The sequence below is a fragment of the Anser anser genome (assembly GCF_964211835.1).
Source record: "Anser anser genome assembly, chromosome: 3".
NCBI lineage: Eukaryota > Metazoa > Chordata > Aves > Anseriformes > Anatidae > Anser > Anser anser.
This window is the reverse complement of record NC_139722.1, coordinates 105,939,338-105,964,964: the sequence shown is the minus strand read 5'-3', so window position 1 is coordinate 105,964,964 and position 25,627 is coordinate 105,939,338. Positions and strand designations below refer to the sequence as shown.

Genomic DNA, 25,627 nt, shown 5'->3' with positions numbered 1-25,627 from the left:
ATTGTAAAAGTGTTATCAGGAGACTCTGGCATAGTGGAAAGTATCACTGACTATAAGTCTTTGCTTTATTTAGCAAATTTAAGCAACCTGGCAAATTGGTGGACTCACAGTCCAGGCCTTCTTCAATAGTAGCCTTCAGAGCTACCTGGGATAGCAAATGGCTAAGGGATCACCGCCTCTGCTCCTGAAATTGGTTTCAGTCAGGCCAGCATGGTTCTATAACACTTGGCAGCACATAGCTCAGAAAGAGGTGAAAGAAGGGATTGGGAGGCAGAAATTTTGTGATCACTTAAGGATGAGCAGTTTGTCTTCTGGTCAAAAGAAAGCTCGTGAGCACACTGCAGTTTCTCCATTTTTTCTTGCACAGTGTATTGCGTTGAGCCTCATTCATTATGTGAGAGGTAGTGATTAAATACAATTATTAAAATTCTTTTGAGAAAATGGATAGGATTCAATGTAGCCAAGACATTTTGAACTTGGTTCTAGTCAGGAGCTCGTTTCCATCTTTTGTTGTATCCGTTGGAAAAATCTATTGCCCCCCCACACACAGCCCCAAGAAACAAAAAATGAATTTGCAGGAGCTGCTGTGATATGCAAATTAAATAGTGCATGTTTACAAAAATACTTATTCCTAAGGTGAAAGGGGGACACAGTGCAATTTGAGTATCAAAATATGTACTGAATCAGTAAGGATCATACTTTGGTAATAAATACTCCAGGGTATATTCTCAAAGTGTAACTCCGTGGATATTGAATTCTAGTCTATACTATAGGAAGTTATGTGTAACATTCTGCACCTTAGGGGCATGTCATGAAAATAAGTATGCTACTGAATTCTTTTAAATGAGTCTAAATATGCATTTTCTGTTAGGGAACGGGGAACTACAGTTCAAAAATACTAAAGCCAGTAATCAGCAGAAGCAAAGAAATTCAAAGTTCAGGCTGACATCCCAAAGAATAAATCTTTCATTGGGGCCACTTTTATGATATGGGGTTTTGCCCTCCCTCTCCATGGTCTAATCCTGTGTGAACCAACAGCATCTACAGGCTGCCCAGCATCACACACTGGTATGAGGGCAGTGATAAATCACATGAATTTTCCAGGTTCCTGCAGGTGAACTTGCAAGTCTCAGAAGCCTCTGACACAGTTGACTATCCAAATTTAACATTGATTGGTGATTTTGAACTATCTCTTGTCTGTATTGGAGTGTTTGCTTGTAGTTCAGGCCTCTGGTTCAGCAGAAAAAAAATCATGTAAAGAAGCTTATCCTGCACTGTATGCATTCCTTAGCTCAACAGTGTCCAGGGTTTCAGTCTTCATTTCCCCATTGCTGTGCTCTGCCCTTTGAAATGGGTTCCCATAAATGGGGTTTGATGGGGAGCAGCCATGCAAGCTTCTCCCAGGGCACCTGCAACATATCATCAGTGGAGGAGCTGGGAAAAGCGCTGCCTTTGCTGCTGTTTCTCAGCAAGGCACTGAGTGGCTTAGACACATTTCCTTCTAGAATGAATGCTGTTACTTCAAATGACTATTCTCCAGCCTTTGCAAATATCATCTGTGGACAGCAAATTTTAGTGTTTGGTATGAAAACATATGAGGCCTGTTACGTCCTTAATTAAATTTATTTTCTGAAAGTAGAAGCTGTGCCTTTTGTTCTAAATACAATAAGTAATGAACCAAGACCATTTTTTTATATTCTAGTCTATAAATGTTTTGCTGCATCCTTGCCTAGCATTCTGCTTTTCCTTGCCAAAGCTTATCAGTGGAAGAGATCTTACATGCTGTAATTGTTGTCACCCCTTGCACAGTTACAAAAAAGTGAAGTAGACATTTAATATCCATGTCAGTGACTCACTGCTGATGTCAAAGAGCAGAGATTTTAATTACAGCTTTGTAATACTTCAGTAAATGCATAACCTGATCTCAATCTTTTGATAATGCTTTGGTGGAACAAAATCACAAATAAAATTAAAGTACTTAAAAGAAGAAGCTAGAAAATGTAAAATCAGTTCATAGTGTCCATATAAGAATTTTCTAACTTTCCAATTTAAAATGTCCCTTAGAATCATACTAATATGATTAGTGTATGATTTTAATTTAAGTATGTTAGAGTGCAAAAACCAGAGTATTCTTTCTGTGTGGTTTGGTATCTTGATGCTTGCTGATACAAAGAGTTTCCATGGTAAAATCTGGGGAAGGAAATGTAAAGGAGTTGCAAGAGGATTATTATAAAAGGGCTTCTGACTACCAAAAAAAAAAAAAAAAAACACAACCACTACCATCAAAAAACAAACAAACAATGCAATTCTGAGAAAACTCAAACACATGCATTCAGAATCACAGAGGTTTCACTTCACTTGGCTGTTCAGATCAAACATGTAGCAACTCCACCTCCTCTGCCTGACAGACTTGCTGGTGGGGGTCTATGGTTCAGTATGCACCACAGTACTGTTTTGTTGGGACTCTGGGAATTTGGGTGATGGTATATCCCAAGAGGCATAGTAGTGCCATATCCCTCCAGGTATATCCAGCCTCTGGGTTTGCTTTAAAAAGTACTGCTACTGAATAAATAATAATAACAATAAGTAAATAAATAAAAAGTATGCATTTTTAAGAAAGGTAGGGTTTTTTCATTATCAAAGTTTTTTATTATTTTTTCTATTAATCTTATTTCTGTGTGTTCCTAACTTCAACAGTGAGTGCAAAAGGTGTGACCTAGATGACACTATGCCTGACTTATTTTAGATGGGATTTTATTCAGTATTTATTGTTACCATTACTAAATGTTTTTTGTTAGAAAGAGGAAAGTTGGCACCGGATTAGAAATGGTAATTCAATTTGAGGATGACTTCAGAAACATCTTCCCGTATTAATTTTATCTAGATTTTCCATTTGTTTTAGAAATAATGCTAGTGGAATTGGCATGTTGCAATGAAGAATTGCTTCCCATTGCTCTACAAATGCTGATACAAACCTCAACATTTATAGAAAACAAATATTGAGATGAAGTCAAGGCATTTATTTTCTAAGCAGGAGATGTTGATTCTCTGACAACACTATATTGCACAGCCTTTATTTCTATTATACCAAATGATTGATGTGGATTTAATCATTAGTTTGATGGCTGTTTTGCTCAGTGGAGAGGCAGTTGAGCATTTCATCATTATTAGTGAGCTGCATTTTGATTTTTCTATAAGACGCTGCTAGCCTCAATTCATCCCAGGTGGAAATCCAGAGTTTCATTGTGCCCATTGTTTGCTTTGTGACCAAGCCAAGAACAATTTGCATACAAAATACAGTGAATATTTGTGTTGATTTTTTAAGCAGGAATGTGTTTTTGATGAAGATCTCCATATACGTGCTTAATTCTTTAAAAAATAAGGAATAATAAAGAGTGGTACCATTTGTGAGTAAACTAAACATGGAAGAATATGTATATATGTATATACACACATGCATACCTGTATATATGTTTATATATAGTAGTCTGGAAATGATTTCAATTGTTAGGATTTATAATGGAAGAAAGAAACCAAGCCAGAAAATATTTTGAATGTTTAAGGGAGCCAACACAGCAGATGGAAATTACAAACAAATGTGAGAGAAATGCAGAATATTGAAAAGCTATTGGTGTCTGTGCGTTTTTCAATGCAGTCAGCAGAGAATTAGGAGCTGGGGACAGTAGCAGGCTGGTGTTTTTCCCCTGTCAGAACCTTGTCCCTGAGATCTGCTAACATCAGTTACTGAAGGAGGACATTCAAGAGAACATTACTGTAACAATTATGGAATATTTTCTCCAGATGGAGAATACATTTTGTCCATCTCCTGGGGTGCTTTCTACTCTGAGGAGGAGAAATACATGTAATAAATGATAAGGAATAGCTGTCCAGTGTGGATGCTCAGCACAAACTCCTTGAATGGTCTCTCTATGTTGCCTTTGTGCTGTGAAGTTTCACCACTAAAACAGGCAATAATGCAGAATTTCACCTGTGAACTAAAGTAAAATAGTCTTTGTTATTTGGAAGCATGATTTAGTTCTGTCTTGTTTGTCTATTCAAGAGCACAAAGATTTGCATCTTTATGTGGAAATGTTTATCCTTTCTACGAAGTGAAGATGCTCATTAGACGTGTCAGATTCTTTTGTCAGTCATCATTTATTTTGAATGAGATTTTATGGTTATGTTTTTCAGCTTTGTCTTCCATAACTTTAAGACTTCCTGTGCTAGATTCTTAAGATTTTGGCTTGTCTCACCTGGTCTATTTGATTGGACAAGCGGGATACAGTGGAATGGATTTGGTTATTTATGACTTCTGTTCCCAATTAGATGATGCTCCTTAGGAAAAGTGACAGTGGCAGAGCTCCCTGAAGGAAGTGGGATTGGGTGTTCCGTTTGCAGGCGAATGAGCATGTTCAAAGGGGAGCAGCTTTGAGGTACTACAAGTAGCAGGAATTTTGCAAGCAGAGGTGGAAATGTGCCACTTAGAGACTGCACTGGGGAACAGTCTCCAGTGATGAACAGGTTTTCAAGGAGGTCTGAGCAGAACTTACTGCCACTTGGAATAAGTCATTGAGGAACTCTAAAGCTTCTCCAAAAGCTCTGGAAGTAAGCGGAGGGAGATGTTTAAACACTTTTAAGTTCTCTTCCACCTAGCCTCAATTTCCTTTGAGGTGTTTCTGCTTTATAGTTAATTATCCTTGTTTATATTTTAATAAAAACTGTCTTTTTTGAGCTTAAAAGCCTTTTATTCTTCTTTGGGGCATTCTATACATAGGAAGGTCAACTTGAGGTGCTGTCCTACAGCACTATCCAGATTTCCTTGCCATGACATTTTCACAGTGTGCAGTGTCTTTGCTCCTCCATTCCCTGAGCCCAAATCTCTGTGCAGAGCTGAGCTGCAGTAAAGAGGTTATGCCCAGAAGAACAGAGGGCAGAGCCAAATGGCAAGACATTTTTACAAAGAGGCAAGTAAATAGATCACAGTACATCTGTGACAGCCTCCTGCCTCAGTATAATTGACAACACACGCTGTTTATTTAAAAATAAGCTTTTTTTGCCTGTGTTTCTTGGTAGCAGATGTAAAAGTGCTAACAAGTAAAGTGGCTTTTCATGAACCTTCATCTGTCAGTACGAAGGAGCCTGTTTTGTGTTCCCTAGGCCCAGAATACCTCTGAAAAGCACATCATGTTTTCATCCAACTGTGCTGCCAGGCACAGAGCTTTCAGACTAAGAGAGAACATGTTAACAGTTGAAAAAAAGATGGTAAAAATGATGGGCAAATTTGTCAGTGATGTGCAATCACTCAGGTCACTAGAGGAAGGAGTTCCTAATGGGATGTCATCTGAGCACTGAACTTGCTTAAATCCCATTCCTGTGTACTGTTCATTCTCACTTTATTCCAGGTTTCAAGTATCCTTCCCACATAGAAATGTTGATTACAAATGTAGGGACACTGACAAAAATCAATGATATACATATTTTTGCTTTGCGGTGGTGTGAAGTCAACATCAGTCCCAACAATGTACGCATAAAGTATCTTTTTGTCTGCAAATCTAAGAATGTTTCCATTCTCCATATTTTGTGAATTTGTTCATGGTTTAAAAGCTTTCTGCAGTCACGTAAATGGCAAGGTTCTCCTTTGCCATGACTTCTTTTGTTCATTGGAGGGTGAGCAACAGCAGAACAGCAACCATCCACTGGGGGAGATTGTCCAGGAGTCTGCTCATTCTCTTCTAGCCATTATTGGCTCTCAGTAGCCTTTTTTAAAATCTATTGAGCTTATTCCAGCAATAACCTTGTCTAATCATATTGATTGTTACTAACTGAAGGCTAATTAGGAATCAAGTTGCTATGGTAATTCTTGAGTCATACATACAAAGAAAAAATACTGCTAAAACCACTGCTAAAACCACTAGTGCATGGTGTCTATTAACATAGTTAAACAAATTAAAAAATATAATTCATTCAGATTAATTCTGGCATTCAATTGAAGATACAATATGCAACAAGGAAGTTTTCCCCTTATTTCCTACTCTTTCCTCTTTTGTAGTCATTTTGTTCTTTTATTAGTCTGTTGTGAATTATGCATAATTTTAGGACCAAAGGACAAAGTAGAATTTGGGTTGTTCTTCCTTGCTCCCCCATCCTTCCTCCCACACAAAATATGCCACAACAAGCTTCCTATGACAGGAGGATGACTCAGGCAGAGGGTAGTAGGACTTGGAACCCCCAGAATTCTGGGTCACTTTTTCATATCCATATCTGCATATGTGTGATCGATGGTTTATTTTCAAATGGGTAGGTTGGTGGATTGCATACCATGAAATGCCAATCTCAGATTGTACCTTCAGGAGATGTGATGTGGGTGACCAAGCTCCACTGTGGGACACTGTGGGAAGGTCAGATTGCTTCTGCCGTGCAGTGGCTCATTTTTGGATAGATGGAGGATTTCATCAGTCTTATCTAATAAAGTCTTTCCATCTTACTTTTAACTAAATGTGACCCAAAGGAAAATCAAGGGCTTTCTTCCCGATTTAATGGGAGTCCTCTTTCTCCCCCTTTGGCACCTTACTCACCAGTCATGTCACGCACAACATTTAACTCTCCTAGTGAGTCTCCATCTCCATCTGCAGATCTTTAAGGAGGAGGAAAACAAGAGCAGGCATCCTGTTGCTACTCTTCTGGACCATTTGAATGAGGAGGCAAAACATATCTAGGAGAATCACTGAACTGGATGGCATATAGGAGTGTACTGAGTCCAGGTAGTACCCAAGTGAGTGTGAGTTTCTTGGCCCCTCTCAGTCTTCACTGTATGACCTTAGCAGCACATGAAGAAAAAAGTGAGCAGAAGTTCAGCCACTGTTAGCATGAAACTCTCTTAATAGGTATCATAAACTAAACTTTTTTGCTAGTTGGGACTTGTGTGCTTGTAGAGTTGTATTTGTTTAACTGAAACTGAGATATAATGTATATCACCTAATAGAAAAGAAAAAGAGAGAGACAGAGTAGAAGCTTGTTGATTAGGATCAACTAAATCTGAGTAAAACTACACTAACAGTAAAACGAAAGCATATGATTGGAGGCTTTGCATGGTCCTTAAGTTAAATAGGTGCCACTGTAGAAATAACTCCTGAGCCTACCATTTTGAAGCACTCACTTCATTCTACCAGCAATTTAACGCACAGGGAAGCCACAAGTTAAAAGCCCATGTACTTACCTGCTACTTAATCCATCCAAACCAAAGGCTACCAGCTGAGAATGGGAAACAAGGGATTCATCTGGGGAATCTTTTCCCTTCTATGTCTCTTAACCTGAGCAATCTTGCAGAGGTATCTTCAAACTAGTAGAAAGAATATAATGAAACCACATTTCCTTGACTGCCAAATTATTCTGTATAGAAAAAAAAAGTATGTGTTGTTCTTGCTGGTCGCTTTCTGTTTATTGTGCATTTCTGCATGTAAGAAAAATACAATCCTCCCCAGGGATCCACTCTAAATCCTTAGGGCTTTGGGTAACTTCAAGTTAGAAGATCTTTCAGAGGGAAATCTGATGACGTTCCATAATATGCGTTATATTTGTTTCCTCATTTTCTTGTGAAAATAAGCTGCTCTAGACTCAAAATACATTTTGTTTTTAGTATGATGAAAAGAACACTAAGGCATTTACCTTTTAGTTTTTAATTTGGTATGTAATGCACACAAAACATTCATTTAAATCTGAAAACTAAACTGTTCTCAGAGGATTGCTTTCAAGTGTCTGCACTTCTTTGTCCCTTTGTGTATTGAGCTGTGTGGTTTCTAGAGACAATACTTATTTTAAATTACAGAAAAATTATACACTTCTCTAAAATTTAGAATCTTAATGTAAATACAGATCCAAAATATTAAAATCAAAGGATTTACATGCCTTCTACAGTAAAGTGTGAAATCTCTTTCAGTCTCAACCAAAGCAATAACAGTAATCAGAAATCATGCACTTCATTCTCCTTTTTTTAATTTTTTTATTGTATTTCATCAATACAACTTTTCCAAATGTTATTTTTTGTGGTTTGGGATCTCTTCTGTTTTGTTTTCTTTTTTTTTCCTCCCTTATCAGTATTATTTTTTTTCAAAATGCTTTACTGGAAACAGGAAAGGTTTTGCCAGGCTTGTGCAGTGTGAGTATGCTGCAAGTCCCAGTTTGTTTACATTGTTACAGGAAGCCAGACAGAAAAATGTCATAAGTATATGCAGTGCAGTACAGCAGGGGAAGAGATACAGCAACTTCCAAGGACAGCATTGTTTCTGTATTCAAACCACATTTCTTGTTCAGCCTCCTCCTTTAAGCGGTATGGCTAGAGAGGAGTATCCCACTTACCTTTCCCTTGATGAAGAAGGAAGAACTACTTCAGATAAGGTTTTCTGCATCATCTTTATCTTCAGCTTCTTTCTGTCTCCAGTAAGTTATGACCCAGGATAATGTGAAGAGCTCCCAGGGAGACCAAAGTGGTCTTAACAAATCACTCCCTAGCATCAGGAGTTGCCTTCTCAAACGTTGCACCTTGTTCCTCTGAAGACTTCTCTGGAGGAATTAGTACTGAAGACTTCTGAAAGGGCTGAGTCCAGCCTGAGGAGTTTCTTGTGAAAGCACTGTAGCTGCAGATGGTAGCAGGAAGCCCTTGTTTGTCTAAACTTTCTCCAAATATAAGGTTACACAGCATAGTTGTGCCAGAGACTCTCATAAACAAAGTTCATGACCATCTTCCCTGTAAATGGAGTTACACGTGCAGAAAGGCTCCTGCTCACTAATAATAGTGAGTAACCACCATCATGTGGCTATTATTTTATTGCTTTTATTGGAATATTCTGTTTATAAACACACAAACACAAACAACACGATATATTAATATATTGGATTTTCACTCGAGTTGTATGACATAATTCCTTCCCCCTGTTAAGACTTTCTTACCTGTGTGCAGTCTTGCAGTGTTTGCAAGTGAAGAGAATTAATTTATGCCAGGGAAATTCAGGTGGAAGCATGTGATTTCCCAAGGAGCAAAGGTTTCATAGTGGAGATCTGATCAGTTATTTGTCAAATAAGACTAGATTTACTGAATCAGGCTCCTCTTTGCTGTCGTTAGCTCCTTGGGAAAAAAAAAATAGGGATTGTATGTAATTCCCATTTTTGTACAGTGTGTCATCTTTATGTCTTCCAAGAGAGAACCTGTAGATTTGGGCTTACTGGTGATTTTTGTCTGCTTTTGATAGAACAGTTGTCTGTTCAACCTCAATCAGGTAAGTCATCCTCATTGCATGTTTGTTTTTTAAAGCTTTTGACTCAGTAGCTTTTTTCTGGTGTTTGTGTTTTCTGTGGTATTCTGTTACAAAGAGAGGTTTGGATTTAACTTTGGAAGCATAGTAGATCCCTTCACCAAGTAGGTTATATCTGGGTGCCCCAATCAAGCAAATATTTATGCAGTAGGGTCTTGGCTGAATCTGGAGCCAAAGCTCAAAAATAAAAGTTTGTGGGGTCAAGCCTACATTATGGGAGGAATGAATGAACACAAAGAGAAATGAAGAAATCTCTGTGATAGAAAAATATATTTTGCAGGGATTGTGGAACACTGACTAAGAGAGGCCTAAATCCCTTCAAGAAGACATTTGGAAGACGTAGTGGATGATAGCAGCTGTAAGATAATGTCTGTATTCATAATTATATTTAACATTAGACAGTGCAAATATCTTTCTAATGGTAGGTCAGGGGGATTTATTTTCATTGAAGTGGGTGTAACATACTGCATGATGCTCTGGCAAATATTCAGGGTCTTCTCATAAGCCCGGGAACATTTTTATTGCCATAACTGAGGAGTAAGAGAGTTTCTTTTTACAATTTTCCCCTCTTAGATAAAAAGTTTATTTGTGCGTATGTGAGACACTTGTTATTCTGGATCTCCCCATTTCTGTAACACATCGGAGTTAGTAATGAACAGTTCTCCGGGGGCATTTCCTTTGTGTGTCTGCTTGCTTAAAACATTTTAAAACTGGCTGTTAAATTGTCCAGGAATATCTGCTTCAAGATGGTCTCTTTTGAAAGACTTTGGGTCCTGTAAGCCAAAGTCCAAGACAATATGCCTATTGATATTTCCCTGAAATGAATTTGAACTGTAGTTTGCTACAGGAAGAGTATTGGGGTCAGGCAGGTGTCAGTCTTCTCTGGAGCAAGGCTTCCAGTTTCTTCATTCAGCTGCTCTCCTGGTTGATTATCCCCAGCATAATTTTCTCATCTGCCCAGGTCATTCTCAATAAAACTATTCATCATTAGCTGACTACCAAAGCCAGCAAAGAAGCAATAAAAAATAAGTGGCAATAAACACTGCTAGCCCATTTCCACGGGAATTATGAGGCAGGCATAATGCTTGTGTCAGCATCTCTGAACAAGGAGGACCCTTTCTCAGCTGAACAACCACCTTCTTTACCACCGGGGTCTCAAGATCCTCTGGGGCCCATCATGTCTGAGAAAGAAGTACCACTGCTAGGGTGGGTGCTTATATTTTCAAGGAATCTTTCTGCCTTCCCTACAAGCTTTCACAGTCAATGTAAAACTCCAGTGACTTCATCACCTTCCCCACAGCAGTTTGGTTGTTGGTCAGCCGGGATGCTGGGGCAGCAGGTATATCTATCTGCCCAAGTGGCTGGGCAGCACCAGGGTACAAACATCTTACTCTGTGACACCAGCTGTGATCGGGAGGACTGAGAGTTTGTGTTTCATTTCCTCCAGAGGAGGTCCAGGCAGGGCCTCTGTCTCTTTTTAACTGCTTCAGAAAGAACCTCCCAATATATATGGAGGATCTCGTATGAACATATGAAACCTAAATCTCAACACCTGCATGGGTATTGCTTAATAAGTACTTTTGCTTTATAGCTACTACTCAGCCATTTTCCCTGTAGTTTGCACCTTCCAAAACTGCACACATGGCCACAATAACTCCCAGTCCACTGCAAGCAGAGTCACATCAGCATTCCTCTATTAAGGGCAGCCTGGAACTGCTTACTCAAAAAAAGAAGTGGAGATTTGGAGTTTAATTTTAGACCAAGAGAGCAGCCACAGGGTAGCAGCTATCCATCCCAGATGTGAAGTAGAGGGATGGTGGTGCAAGGTCAGCATGTATACTGCTGGCTCCAGGCCCTGGAGCCTTCTTTCTGCTGAAGGCTGCCGTTTCCTCCAAAGACCTGGTCCTGGTTTGTTTGACTTGCAAGGCTTCATTCCGTTTCAGCTTTACTGGCAATAAACTAAAATTAGTATAATACATCCCCTCAGCTCTGTAGTATGAGGTATGTATCCCCCGAAAACTATACTGATTATAAAATCAATTCTCATGATGATGTGGCTTCTGTGGCTGGACTTGGTCATTATCAGCTCCAATTCTGCAGACTAATCACACGCTTTTTCAGACTAGAGAGACCAATTTAATACTGTTACATGGACAATTAATTTAATGCAACCAAACTCTCAAAAGACTTTCATCTGGATTGCTGGCATGATGCTAAAGTACTGATAGAATTAAAAACCCCTTTGCTTCAGTCAGCCATGTGGAAATTTGTGTTTTATTTTTCCTGTGCCTGAACTGATTTACTTGAGAATATGGTGCCATGCCCTTTGGAGAGAGCAGGAAGACACAGTATTGGTGCCTCCTGATAATCTCCTTCAAAGACTTACGTATAGACTATTTTGTTCTAAGTGTGAAATCAGTATTAATACTTAGCTGGCTAAATGGACGTTACACTTAGTCAGGTCAGTACACCATGTATGTATACCTTCACAAAAGTAAAGTGATGATGAGAAGAGTCGGTGTTTGAATTCATTTTTGAAATGTCAATAACTACTAAGATATATTAGCCTGTAACTCCGTGGTGTTCAATGAATCATAGTAGGAGACAAGTTTTTCATGTTCACAAGGACAGTGGCAGAATAAAGTGTCAAGTATCTATTTTTAAAAGGTTAAAATTCTCTAATACTTTTAAGAAAAATAACCTTTCTTTTGTAACCTGTCTAAATCAATGTGGTAGTATTTTGCTGTCACTGTAGAGGGAAGTTTTCAAAAGGAGATTCCAGATTGGCCTGGTTTTGATCAGTCCAAAACAAATAAGAGCTCCTCGGCCTTCCACCCTGAGACTGACATACCAGTGCTGAGTGTTTAATTTTTCATTTCAGACACATCACAGGCTGTTCCCAGGGGTGCTCACCCAATGAATCCTGGGTGGGGTTCTCTGTGTGACACCAGCTACTGCTAAATCCTTCTTAAACTTGGCTTAAATTTTTGCATCACTCAAACCTCTCAGTAAAACTGACCTGACAAATTGTCTGATATAACTGCAGAAGTACTCTAAAGAATACGTATATCTAAAGGAAGGAAAAATAAAATTAAAAGAAAATAAAATAGGATCCAGTAGGTCCAACCTTCCATGGGAAAAGGGAGCTTAGATGAGATTACCTAGCACCCTATCCAACTGCATCTTGAAAACCTCCACCACTTTCCTGGAGAGGTTGTTCCAGTGATGGATTGTTCTCGCTGTAAAAATTTCTTTCTTGTATCATGAAACTTCTGATGAAAACTTCTGATGAAACTTCTTCTGATGCAATTTGTACCCATTGCCCCTTGACTTATCCACGTGGCTCCTTGTGAAGAGAGACCCTCCACCCGTTCTGTAGCCACCAGTTACGTACTGCAATACTATGACGAGGTCCCACCTGAGCCTTCTTTTCTCCAGGGTGAAAAGACCTAACTCCTTCAATCCTTCCATCCTCATAGGGCAGGTTCTCCAGCCTTTAGATCATCTTTGTGGCCCTCATTTGGACTCTCTGCAGTCTATCTGTATCTGTTTTGAATTCTGGGGACCAGAACTGGATGCAGTAATCCAGGTGTGGCCTGGCAAGCACTGAGTAGAGAGGGATGATTGCATTTCTGTCTCTGCTAGTAATACCCCTGTGGATGCATACCAGGATCTGATTTACCTTCACTTCTGTAGTGACACACCCTGTATATGGAAACATACACACACGTTTTTAAAAGCCACATTTTCTAGCAGGGAAGAAATTGCCCTATCCCTGTCTATATGCCCCACACTGATCCTGAAAGAAACTTTTCTCATAATAGAGAGACAAATAACTTTTGTCATAATAGACAAATAAATGCCCAGTCTTTTATTCTTACATTAATTTGAAATGTGAGATTGCTTGGCTGTGAGACCATTAGTTTGTGAGTTTAATGTAGTCTTGCTTTCACTGTAAGACTTTGATTGGTTTAAGAGACTTCTTTAGAGGACTGCAAAGAAACTGGCATGAACTATAAATTCTTTGCTAATAGAATTGTTTAAAAGGCCATTTCAATGTATCTCGATTTTTATAGATGGTGCTTGGCATGCAGCTAGCTTGAAGGGGAGTATTTCCTATGCCTCATGCTGGGCTCTGTCGCAGATGTCATCGAAGCTGCAGTACCAGCCCTGCCTGAGGGCAGCTTTGCAGGCAGGTCATCTTCCTCTTCATTTTCCTGCTCTCTCCTTCCTCTGACTATTGCACGTAGAAACACTGCACTACAATTGGTTCCTTCTGAACAGATAATGATTACTGTTTGCTATGTTAGTAGCAAACTAGAGGATGTTTCTTTGTGTGCTATTGTCATACCTTAAAGTCATCTGTTCTCTTTAAAGAAAACTAAAAAAATAATTATCCTTAATAAAACACTTTTACCGAATTCTCTTCCCTCTTTTAGGCTGTGCTTGGTAAACAATTTATGCTTTTGAGAATCGCTGTTTATTTCAGTAAAGCTGTGCATGCAGTGGAAACTGAGTTTAGGCAGATGCTTAAGCATTTTGCAATATTGGGGTGTTAGTGAGTGATTTCGGGTTTTGGGGGTGGTCGGTTTTTCTCTTTAAGAAATTGCCTCTGATTGTTTCACATACCGTATATTCAAAAGCTTGCATGCATCAGGAATTATGCTCAAATTACTGACTGGATTTACTGTGATAGGTAGCACTGGTGCTAATATTATCATTCATTACAGGCAAACAATGTAATAACAGTCCCGTCTTTTGTCATGATGACATATAATAAGATCTGCATTATGAGCAATCATCTACTGATGTGTATTTATACTGTAAAAGAAATCTCATGCACAAATACTAGCCAGAAATCTGCTTTTTTCTGTTTGTAGCTACTGCTGCAGGCGTTATTTGCTCTCCTTTAGAGAGGATCTGAGTCTGTTGAGTTAGTTGTTTGGTGTGAGCAGCACTGGCTTATACTTCCAGTGCCAAAGATACCACTGTTGTCCAAGACAGTGTTCTTCAGGTTTTTGATGAGCAGGGTGTGCATTTGGCACTATTTATGAATGAATAAATTGTTCACAGAAATCATGCAAACAAAACCCAGACTGGTGCTCATTGTTCACAGCATGTGACTGCTCTCTTAAACTGAATCATTCTTTATTTCTCCTTCTTACCCGAATGACAGCCTGTAACAGGTACATGGAGACCCCCAAGGCCAAGAATAGTAATGGCCTCTGTTAGGGAAAAAAAAAAAAAGAAAAGAAAAAAAAGAAAAAACATTTCCATGCTGGGAAAAAAGCTCAGAAGACTGATTCCTACCTGAAGAACTTACTTGTCTTTGCGAATGTGAAGGGAGGACATTCATATGGAAACCAAGTCACTCCCCAAATATCTGATCCTCCCTCATACGGGTATTATTTAATTCTTTTTTAAAGTTAATCTTTTAAAATCAGTTTATAGATTTCTATTCCTACTCCTCTTTCATTCCTTTCTTAAATCTGTATTCTCCTAACCTTCCAAAGTGTCATGACTTGTTCATGCACTACTTTAATCAGGCCTGTATCTCCCATTTTTCAAACCAAAACAAAGCACATAACTTATCCCAGTGCTAGAAAGCCAAAACACTCTCTTGATACAGAAACATTCTTTTGTAAGAATTAGATTAAAATGTTTATATTGTCCAGGTTGGTTCAAAGTTAGATAACAGACTGAATCATAAAAAATTATTATTCTTGACAGCCCTGAGGGGGAGATCACTACCACATTGTGCTTTCTTAATAAACTTTTTTGTCTGTATTAGGCCAACAAATCTGCAGCACTTTGCCCTGAGCTATTTTGTGGTGTGAAATCTCTTCTGGCTAAACAGATTTATTTTGGTATTAAAAGTTTTGTTTTTTCTGTGTTGGGTTGTTTGGTTGTTTGGTTTTTTTTTAGAAAACTGCATTTTAGACTGTGGGAAATGCCACAAAAACATCCTTGGTGGAGACCTGTGAGTTAATTCTCTATGGTACAGCGCAGCAGGGGCAGCACCAGCCCCCTCCAAAATGAATGACAACCGTGGGAACTGGGACTCATCTCCTATCTCTCCCATGGACTTGCTGCATGAGACCCTGAAAAAGTCACTTCTCATTTCGTACCTGTTTTCACCACTTCCCTTTGTCTGTTTAGGTGGGAAGCTTTCAAGCGCAGCATCCCTTGTGATGGCTGTGTACCTTGCATAGCATGAAGGAAAACCGGCCAAAGCTTCTTGTTGCTGATGATACCTAAATGATAAAGAGGGGCATGTTCACATGTGAGCTGGTGCTTCGGCACTGTTAAACTCTTTCCCATCATGGTGTGACTACAAATAGCTACAAATCGCTCCCCTACCAGTAGCCTATTGGTCAGTCCTCATCTACTTTTATTTGCTTATTCTCTAGTTACCAGAGCAGAGAGCTGGATTTCTTCTCTAAAAGCCTTGAGTATACAGAGTTATTAAACTAAAAAGTACCAAACCACTGAAGTGTTTTTTAAAGCAGAAAAGGTCAGATGAACAATTTATCTTCTTTTGCAAGGCTTTTGTTGTCTTTAATGGGTGGGTAATTTGTCAGGTATACTCCAGTTGTTACTTAAAGGTAGTGGAATAATTTTTATATTACTTGTAATAATTTTGGCATTTTTTTGACGGTTGACTGTGCACTGAATCGATTGTAACACAATCCATTATTGTACCTCAGACCTATTTGAATCTATTTGCAGCTATCACAATTTCAAAAGAACAAGTTATCCAGGAGCAAGTGATGGCCACTTTACAATCTGACTATTTATTCAAGGTTTAATTCAAAATATGTGCAAAGTTATATTACCAGAAAAATCCAATGGACCATCGCACTATCACCAAGTTATATCTGCATTACAATGTTTACTTCCAATAGCTGATCCCAGCCTGGGAAATAGCATTTTTGCAACATTTTCAAAAATGGTCATGTTGAATCTTTTGGCATAGTCATCTTCACCTCAACTTTCCTGGTCACTGTCAGTATAAGGGAAGGAATCAGGATGGGTTGCACTTCAGTAATTTCCCCTTTATTTACCAGGAGAATTCTTGAACTCTGAATTATATTAAAACCTGAGCTATCTCTTTGGCATCCCATAGATTAAGGAAGCAATGATATATGTCCTCTGGACTAGCAAGAGTGTTCTGGTGTGTTGATAACAGAAAACTAGCCATTTTTATTCTGCAGTTCTGTGGCTGCAAGTGGGCATTAATCATATATAGAAAAGATTAAATAGGGTTTTCTCCAGGGTATGGAAGAGTTCTTCACGTCTGTGGTCTCCAGCTCCTGTCAATAAGGATGTGTCTGTTGGTGACTTAATTTTAATCTCTGAAGTTTACATCAGGTCAATATAGCAGCATGTCTTACTTGCTGAGGCTGTGTCATATTTCTTGGGAACTTCATAGCTGTTTTCTCCATTTCGGTCACCTTTCATGCCCTATTTTCTGCACTGAGTTAAAAGCTTTCATTAATTCTTCATCAGTAATTAGTGATGTCAGAGATCCAGTAGCCAGTGGTGGTGCCTTCCAATACACACAGGGTGTGGTGACAGAAGGAGGTGCAGGACTACTGTTTTAGATACAGGCTTCAGCCTCGGAAGATGTATTGTTCCAGACTCTCATTGTTTGCCTTTGGTGGCAGGTCATAGGCATTTCTGAGGTCTGTTTTATTATCTGATGTCGACCTGATTTTTAAAACTGATCTGTAATCTAGGAAGAAGTTCCATGTGAGTTTTTCTCTTGTCCATTCTCTGCTTTCACCCTTTGGCTGAAAGCATGGCTTGAAATATCTTGACTTTTTAATTATTTTTCAGAGAGATCTCACAGAATGATGCCTTGGAGGTCATAGAAGCAAATGTGTTTTCCAACCTTCCCAAACTACATGAAATGTAAGTAATGAGTAATCTAAATTCAAAGAAGACAATTATAAAGATGAATTATAGGCAAGTATCAAGGTTTTGCAGTTTGGTTAAGGTAAGCTCTGAAGAATCCATAGTAATGCAGGAACATTGGAAATCTCCCTCTGTCTTTCCCATGTTCTTATCTAACTCTCATTCTTTCCCTGGTCAGTCTGAAACCTATCCTCAAACCACTGCTGATATCAGAAAGCGGTGGGGTCTGCCAGTCTGTGGTAGGCTGCTATTTGGAAGCAGATCTGCTCTCAAAAAAAAGAATAATAATCTGTCAGTGTACAGTACTGCTACATCCTGGGGCAACCACACATATTTTAGGATGCAACCACAGACAGTTTAAGATCAATATATTGATGTATTTCTTCTGATGTTTCACTTTCTCTTTGCAGAAGAATTGAGAAGGCCAACAACCTCGTGTACATTGATCAAGATGCCTTCCAGCACCTTCCAAGCCTTAGATATTTGTAAGATTTTTTTTGCTTTTTGAAAGTACTATAATTTTAAATGATACAGATGTCTTTCCATACAACCTGTGCTAAGCAATTTGATGACGACGTGGTAATGCCCAGTCTTCACTCCCCCACCCCACACACTTAGTTGCGTATTGTCAACCACGTTTTCACACCCAAGCCTGCACATGGTCCTCAGAAAAGTTGATGGTAATATTGTCTACGAAGAATCTATGAAGATTCTCCAACGGTCTCCACGCACTAAATATCTGAGCTTTTCTAAGTAACACGTGGAAACTGAGTGATGAGAGAAGGATGTGGGCATTTATTTTATGGCTATGAAAACAGGTCTAGGTTGAAATTCCTCCTGAGAACTTTAGGACAAAAAATCTCTCATCTGTCTTTGCTATGGCTCTGTCTTCTGTTATACTTCATACACATGGTCTTAAGCATTCAAGTTCTCTTTTCTTTAGCAACGACAGTGTTATAGCAATGATTTTCACTAACACTGGATGTGAGATGATTAAAACCTTAGAATGCAAACGTACTGGTATATGCAATAACTTTATTTTATTAGCCAGCTTCATCAAGAATGCAGTTTGCACAACTGTGGTTGCCACATCTGCTCTCATGGGGTTGCCATCACAATTCAGTGATAATTTAATCCATCCTTAAAATAAACTACTACCCAAAATATTTTCACAGCTTTTAGCATGTGACCTTAACATGACTAATGACATCTCCTCTGCTATGTATTAAAACCAATTAACTCCATTTAGCAGTAATTGTTTTTAATGGCTGTAGCTTAAATAGGCTCCTACAGTGCTCTTTGCTGAACAACAGCATATATACCAAACAGGATATTATCTGGACTTTCATATGTCCATCCTGTTGAGCACATACACCCAACCTTCTTTTCCTTGCTCATATAAGAAGCTTTGCTGATCACAATCTCTACTTTTGAGTAAATAAGTGCTTAACTGTCTGGTTAGCTGCTTCTTAAAGATGGGATAAAATCAGGTCAGTGGTCCAATAAGCATGGGTGTTTCAGGTCTCTGAAAATCACTGGTGTCTGGCAGATTCTGGGCTCAGAAATGCCAAGAGCCATTGGCTTGAATTTGAACTTCAAGATTCAAGATTTGAGATTTGGACTTTAAGAGATAAGGTTTATTCATCACTATACAATGTATCCCATTTCTTACTGTCTCTATTCCATGTATCCCATTAATTAGGTAGTTTATTGACATTATTGATGCTCTCCACTGGTCCCTCCTTTCTCTGTTCTTCATAGAAAGCTTTTACAGAAACACAATGATTTGGTGACTAGAAAGTTTCTTCAGATTTTATCCATGGCCATGTTATTCCAGTTCATTTTCATTCCAAACATTTTCTCTAATTTAAATTGAAAAAATCCATCTTTGGTGTTTAATACACTAATGGGTTCATATTGCATCCACTACATGTTTTTTATTTTAGGAGGCAAAAAAGGCTCTTGCAAGACTGAATAGTACAAAAGGTGCAGACATCACGCCTCCTAGAGTCTGAACTACTGAATGTTTCTTTCATATTAATGACAAGGTTTGAGGTAGCTGCATTGTGGGTATAAATCTATGTAACACCTTTGGCTTTGGTGAAGCGACATCAGTTAACATCACAGGAATATCGTTAAAACACTTTAATTGAGACAGCTTTTCAGCAGTTTCTGAGCTATGTTCCCCACTTAAAAAGGGCAGATGTGTCTGAATTAGTAGAGCTGAACTTGCAGTAAGTTGGCTTACCCTCAGATGCCCGTCCCCCAGGGGCATCTCCAGCTGGGGTCCACACCAGTTTTCCAAATAGACCACAGTGAGGCAGCAGAGCTGGAGAGGAAGTCATGTACTTGGAGAGGTCTTTGTCCCAATCTTTTGCTGTAGACCTTGCTGTAAGACCTCTGTAATCCTTCCTGGTCTGTCCCACAAAGCAGAATAGCTGACACAGGCACCCCTGAATCTCAGGATAAAGAAGTTTAGTGAGACCCACCTGCAACCAGCACACCAAAGCAGGGGGCTCTGGTATGTGCACATTGCTGAGCTTGCTGTGATTCTTTCTTAAGTTTCCAGCCTTGGTGGCAGGCCGGCAGGGTATGAGACATGTAGTCTGATTCCTCATGACAGTGCTGTGGCTATGACAGAACTGTTAAAATGCAGTTCAGAAAACCTTGCAGAGAAAAAAAAAATATATATATATACATATATATATATTTACTAGCCATTTTCAGAAGGAAAAAGAAAAAATGAAAAGAAAAAAAAAAGAGAGACAAATTAATCAGTGTTAATGCCTGAGATGGAGGCTAGACACCATAGCCCATCAGTTTAATGACCTTTGCAACTGTTGCTTCCAAGACTTTATCTGTGCTGCTTCGAAAATAGTCATATAGCCACTAGATCTTATATATTGGCAGGCAAGAAGCTCTGGCTAACATTGTCAGCCCTCTCATCAGCTTTATGGGCTCGTTATAGCCACTAGCAGTTGAACATGAATATGCTTTTATCTGTGTCAACTTGAGTACAAATACATTTTCCACTCACCCCACTCCCTTTGTCTCCTGCATCATCATTACTAGTATGGCAAAAAATACTACGGCGAGAAAAATACTTTTAAAATCCAATGCTGAAATATCCTAAGCCTTCTAGAAAAATGCAACCTAAACTTTCCTGCCAGTCTTTTAGAAGAGGATGTGAAGAGGATTGTTAATTGGTCTTCTTGGATATGTGCCAAAGAGACAGACTGCTTCGAAATGGTAACTTGTTGACCTTTTCATGGGTACGAGATTATTTGTCTGGCTCTCATTAGGGAGAGCTGTGGCATTGTCTGTTTAATAATGCAGTGATGGCTTTTCAAACCTATTTTCTTTCCAAAATTAGTTCTATGTCCTTTGGTTGTTTTACAGTGCATGCATCGATGTCCTGTATTAAGCAATCTCATCTTAAAATAGAAAGGTTTAAATGTGACGCTTTTTTTCAGATCAATTTTAAGGGCATACAGCTAGATTGTTGGTGGGAAGGGAAATGTAGGCCATGAAAGTGTTTTTTATCTCTAAAATATTTTTCATTGTGGAGAGAACAGCCCAGCTCCAAAGACTTGCAGGTGCTTGTACCTGCCTGTCCTTATTTCTTGGAGAACCTGACACACGTATGCCTGGCGTGCTTCTTAAATCCGATCTGTATTTGTTGCAGATGAAGCTAGTCATGCCTAATAGAGATGTCCTGTCCACAAACTGATGACCCTTTTCATAGAATGGGATTTTCAATAAAAAGAAGTGACGATCCACTCCATCCTTCTGCATGAGAGCCTTGTGTTTAAAGACCTTGCCCAGCAGTGAGTGCCATGGATTATAGACTCAGCATAGCCTGCAAGGCCAGTTCACATGAGTCAGAGGACTTTCTTGCTGGAGCGCAGTACAAAGTCACTAGCGTGATTAAGGGGCACATAAATAATACTTCCTGAGTGATGCTGAATTTAACTCAGCCTACCTTGCATTTGCAATTTAGCAAACATCCTCAATAAGTTGATGGAGTAAACTGTGTTCCAGATTTTGTCAGAATAGCTCCTACCAACTTGGTATGAAAAAGGTCTGGAAATTTGCTGTATCTGGAAATAAGCAGCCAGAATCTTCCAGGAATTAGTTACTGAAAAAATTGTGTTCTCTGGTGCTCTTGGTGCAATGTTTTCTTAAATGCTGACTCCAGTAAGCTTTTTCAGAAAGATAATTAAAGCTTTGGAAAGCAGCCATCAGCCGTTTGAAAAACAGGTTCTTACTGAGCTGTTTATATATGGCAAGGGGGAACTCAGTTAAAGCACAGATTAAAGAGGACACTTGTTTAAAGCAAGGCTACTAAGGATGTATACATTATATGGTAAACATATTGACAAAACTGTCCTTCAAGAAAGATATTCAGAAAATTGGATTATCTACATTCTAACAAGATTATCCACTTAAAGGCCTCTGGAGATTTGTTGGCTGAATAAAAAGAGAAGAGAGATCTAGGCCACACTCTAGCTAAGTATTTTTTCAGTTCTTTTTCTGCAATTAATTAAAAGAACATCCTCTCCTATTCCTAATCACTGTTCCGTGCCTCTGTGCAATCAGTGCCTCATACCCTTAGATTTACTTCAATATGTAATGATTTGTTGAAGATGCTTTCCTCTTCATCTCATGCTGCTCACTCATGTGATGTCAAATCACCCGTGTAAACTGAACCCTGAGCAATTTTGGATTACTTGAAAGATCGGTAGTATTGTGGCACGCAAGGCCTTGAATGTGTTTATTCATACATATAAGGCAAAAACCCTGCTAACCTGTTTTGAGTCATTTGGATTAAGTTGCCATTGAGAGTAGTGCTTGAACAGCATATAGTAGAGTACCATCATCCTTCATTACCGGAACAAGAGGATCGAGTTTTCCTTGGGAAAGTAAAGTAGAAAGGAAAGCTTTTCTTGTCTTCTTGGTTCTGCAATAACCACACAATATTTGGAAGCAGTTTGCTTCTTCATTTACCTATTAAAGCAAATGTGTGCTGTAATTTGTATTTAACAAGTGGCTCTTAAAATGAATTGCATGAATTTTTAGCGTATGACTCATTTAAAGTAAAGGCACCTTTCAAATAAAACCCTGCACTTCTCCAATGATTTAGAGAGTGTACTTTAAGATATTATAAGGGGGGATTTGAAGGTTCTTCTTCTATTGCTTCTAATTTTTTTTTTGGCTAATTCCTTTCACAAAGTATAAGAGCAGAAGTACTTTAAATAATAACAGGCTTATGAAATCCACCTGTTTCATTAATCCTGCTTTCTATTTAACTACATGCAATAGTTTTTCAAAGGCATTTTTGTAGAGCTTTCTTGGTCACACATGACAGCTGTGATTTTTAAGCTAATGTAATGTCAGACCACTCTGACCCCTGGGATGAAACAGTCAATGACATTTCAGCAACATTTCCAAATTGGCTTCATGAATATTCACTACACTTCTTTAATTTTTTCCTACATATAATGCAATGCTTTTTGTTATGAGGAAGATAACCAGTTGGCTTTTCAATATGAACCTCTGAGAATATCCAAATACCACCTCAGAGAGCTCAGATGAGTATTCCTACAAGTGAATGACTATTTATGGACCTTTTTGGTCCTTCTAGGTTTGGTTGTCACATTTGGCTGTTTGGTTTCAGTTCAATTCGTAAAACTTGAAAGTCTGCAACTGTTCTGAAATGGTCTAGGTTCATAATAAACATCAAATGAATGCCTTCACTTTTTTCCAGTCTCAAGCAGTGCTTTTCATCACCTTCTAACACCATTCAGGAATGAATCTGCCCAAAAAAAATTGCATCCAGTAATGGAAAAATATTGTTCTGTTTAAGTGCCAAGATAAAAAATGCTTTCCATATACTACTAATACACACCTTAAGGAACCAATATTCTCAGTAAAATATTCTCTACATCTCACACACTAAAAATACAAAGAGATAATTACCCTTTCAAGAACCCAAATTTCCTCTTTCTTTGGTAGCATCAGCATGGTAATGAGATATTTTGGTGGCTGGGACAAACTCCAGCTCCTCTTTCCTACTGCACTTCCCCAGCCAGGCATTCAGCCCTCCTTCCAGCCATCAAACAGCCACCAACCTTCTCTTTCTGCATGGCAATATCATTTGTTGCTCCTCTCCTACCCTTACTACTGTTCTGGACAACAAAAATTGATTAATTGGACATGGTGCAGCTCTGTCAATAGCTGTGCCCCATTTTCCTCCCTGGCTGTGGGCACCAGGATTGTCCTTCAAAGTCAGCATTTCTGGGACAGCGTTTCACAGATGTGAACAGCAAAACAGAAGCCAGCAGTGCCCAGTACGGTGGGAGGCTGAAGGTGGCTAAATGCAGAGGATCAAGACCATTTCCCATCAAGCAAACTGCTGAAATGTTCCCATGTATTCAGTTCCTTGCTATCAACGGTGCTTGGGAACAAAGTGTCCTAAGTTTCTCTAACTTTCATGAAATAATGTTATTTCCAATTGAATTAATGTATCATCATTTAGATTAGAAGATTAAAATGGTGGTAAGTGATTGTTTTTTATTATTATTTGAAGAGCTACTATGAAAATTGTTGGACATGGTGCTTAGTGACATGGTTTAGTGGGTGACATTGGTGGTAGGGGTATGGTTGGGCCAGATGATCTTGAAGGTCTTTTCCAACCTTAATGATTCTATGAAAATGATTATCCTGTGTCAGTGTGGTTGATTTCTTAGAATATGGTTGGGAAATTAATACTGAAGATTTCCTGAGATCATCAGGAGGAAATGTAATTATCCCAGATACGTTTTCTCCCTTGATTGCAGTGGGGGACAACTCAACTTATGCTTTTGACAAAAACATTTTTACATTACAATATCAAGATTCCTGTGGGTAAATGCTGGGTATGTGGCAAAAGTCTGCTTCTTGTGGCTTACATTTTAAGTGCAATCTGCTTTCTTCTCTGTTAGTTATTACTTCATTCTTGGGACAGAATTAATAATCTTAATTTCTCCTCTCTTCTTTAGGTTAATATCAAACACTGGCCTTAGATTTTTACCTGTTGTCCAGAAGGTGCACTCCTTCCAGAAAGTTTTACTGTAAGTTGTAATGCTTTTAAAAGCTCCTTTTGAACATTTTGCTGTTCTAACAAAATCTTTCAAGTTGTGATTGCCCTTATGCTTGCTTATTAGCTTCATGATAGCATTTTGGGTTACAGTTTTGTAGGCATTGATGTTAATGTGGCCTAAAAGGTCACAGTATTCTCTAGTTCTTCTTTGTATCAAGCATTGTAGCTTGCAGTCTACTGACTACTCTTCCATTAACTATATTATAAATGCACAGCGAGATGTCTCAGGGGACTGGTATTCCCCTGAGTTCTGTTTCACTGGTTGAAATTCAAACCAGGCTGGTGGAAGTGGAAATTTGTTGCCATCTGGTGACAGTTCTCTAGCCTGCATGGAAAGAGTTGCTGATCTTGGTGCCATTTTCAGTAGACAGATGGCCACAGCAAAGAAAACAAAAAGCAAGGGAAAATAACTCTACCACGCTCATTTTTTTCACTGGCAATAAAACTGTCCAGGGAATGAATTATATTTTTTCTAAGAAAAATTCCAGTGCCATCAAGGGGACAAAAATGTAAAATTTTGTGTGAAAGCAGGTTTTTGTTTTTAATGTAAAAGCATTTTTTTCTGAAAAAAAAAAAAAAGGATATAATCAAAATTTGAGTTTTTTTCATGGAAAAGTTTGACAGACATTTTCCCATCAGTTCTGATTATAACTGAAAGCAGAAAACCTGGGAAATAGGCAAATATTTGTTCTCTTCTTTTGGACAAGATATATTGTTAGCGCATAGGACAAGTTTTGACTCTTCAAGTCTGATTAGAAGATTAAAATCTGCAGAAACATTAATCCTGCAATTGTCTTAGTAAGAGCCATCAGTATAAATAAAAATGCATAGAAAACTTAGAGGGAAACACTTCAATATTGTATACACACATATAATAAACAAAATACCTTTCTGTAATACGCTTGTAATTTTGAGAACTGCCCTTCAGGGCTCCTTGAAGCCATCAAGCAAATGCAATAGATGTGGAGGTACAGAAACTTCCTCCTGTATACCTTTATCATCAGTCTTAACTAGACTTGAATTACCATGTTCTGCTGAGCAAGAGATTTTTTCTTCAGGTGAAATTCCTCACTTTCTGTAAAGATAACTAGGCCTTAACTTTGCTCAAGACCTGAAATAGACCTTGCTTCAAACCTTGCCACCACTGAGGTCAATAACAAAATTCTTGCTGGCTTCAGTTGTGCCAATATTTAAATCTCAAAGATAGATCTTGATGGGTTATTGAGGTTTATAAGGGCCTCATTTTTTCCCCTTAGCAGTG

At 38.7% G+C, this 25,627-nt stretch overlaps 1 protein-coding gene across 3 annotated transcripts in view; it reads left to right on the top strand.

Annotated features, from left to right (window-relative positions):
• Positions 1 to 25,627, top strand: part of FSHR (follicle stimulating hormone receptor) — an 86,193-nt gene that overhangs the window by 40,880 nt on the left and 19,686 nt on the right. For all 3 annotated transcript variants that reach the window (XM_083828199.1, XM_083828197.1, XM_083828198.1), the window contains exons 3-5: positions 17,148 to 17,222; positions 17,636 to 17,710; positions 24,266 to 24,337. In XM_083828199.1, the coding sequence (XP_083684325.1) occupies positions 17,148 to 17,222; positions 17,636 to 17,710; positions 24,266 to 24,337 (222 nt within the window). The remainder of the gene's footprint in view (positions 1 to 17,147; positions 17,223 to 17,635; positions 17,711 to 24,265; positions 24,338 to 25,627) is intronic.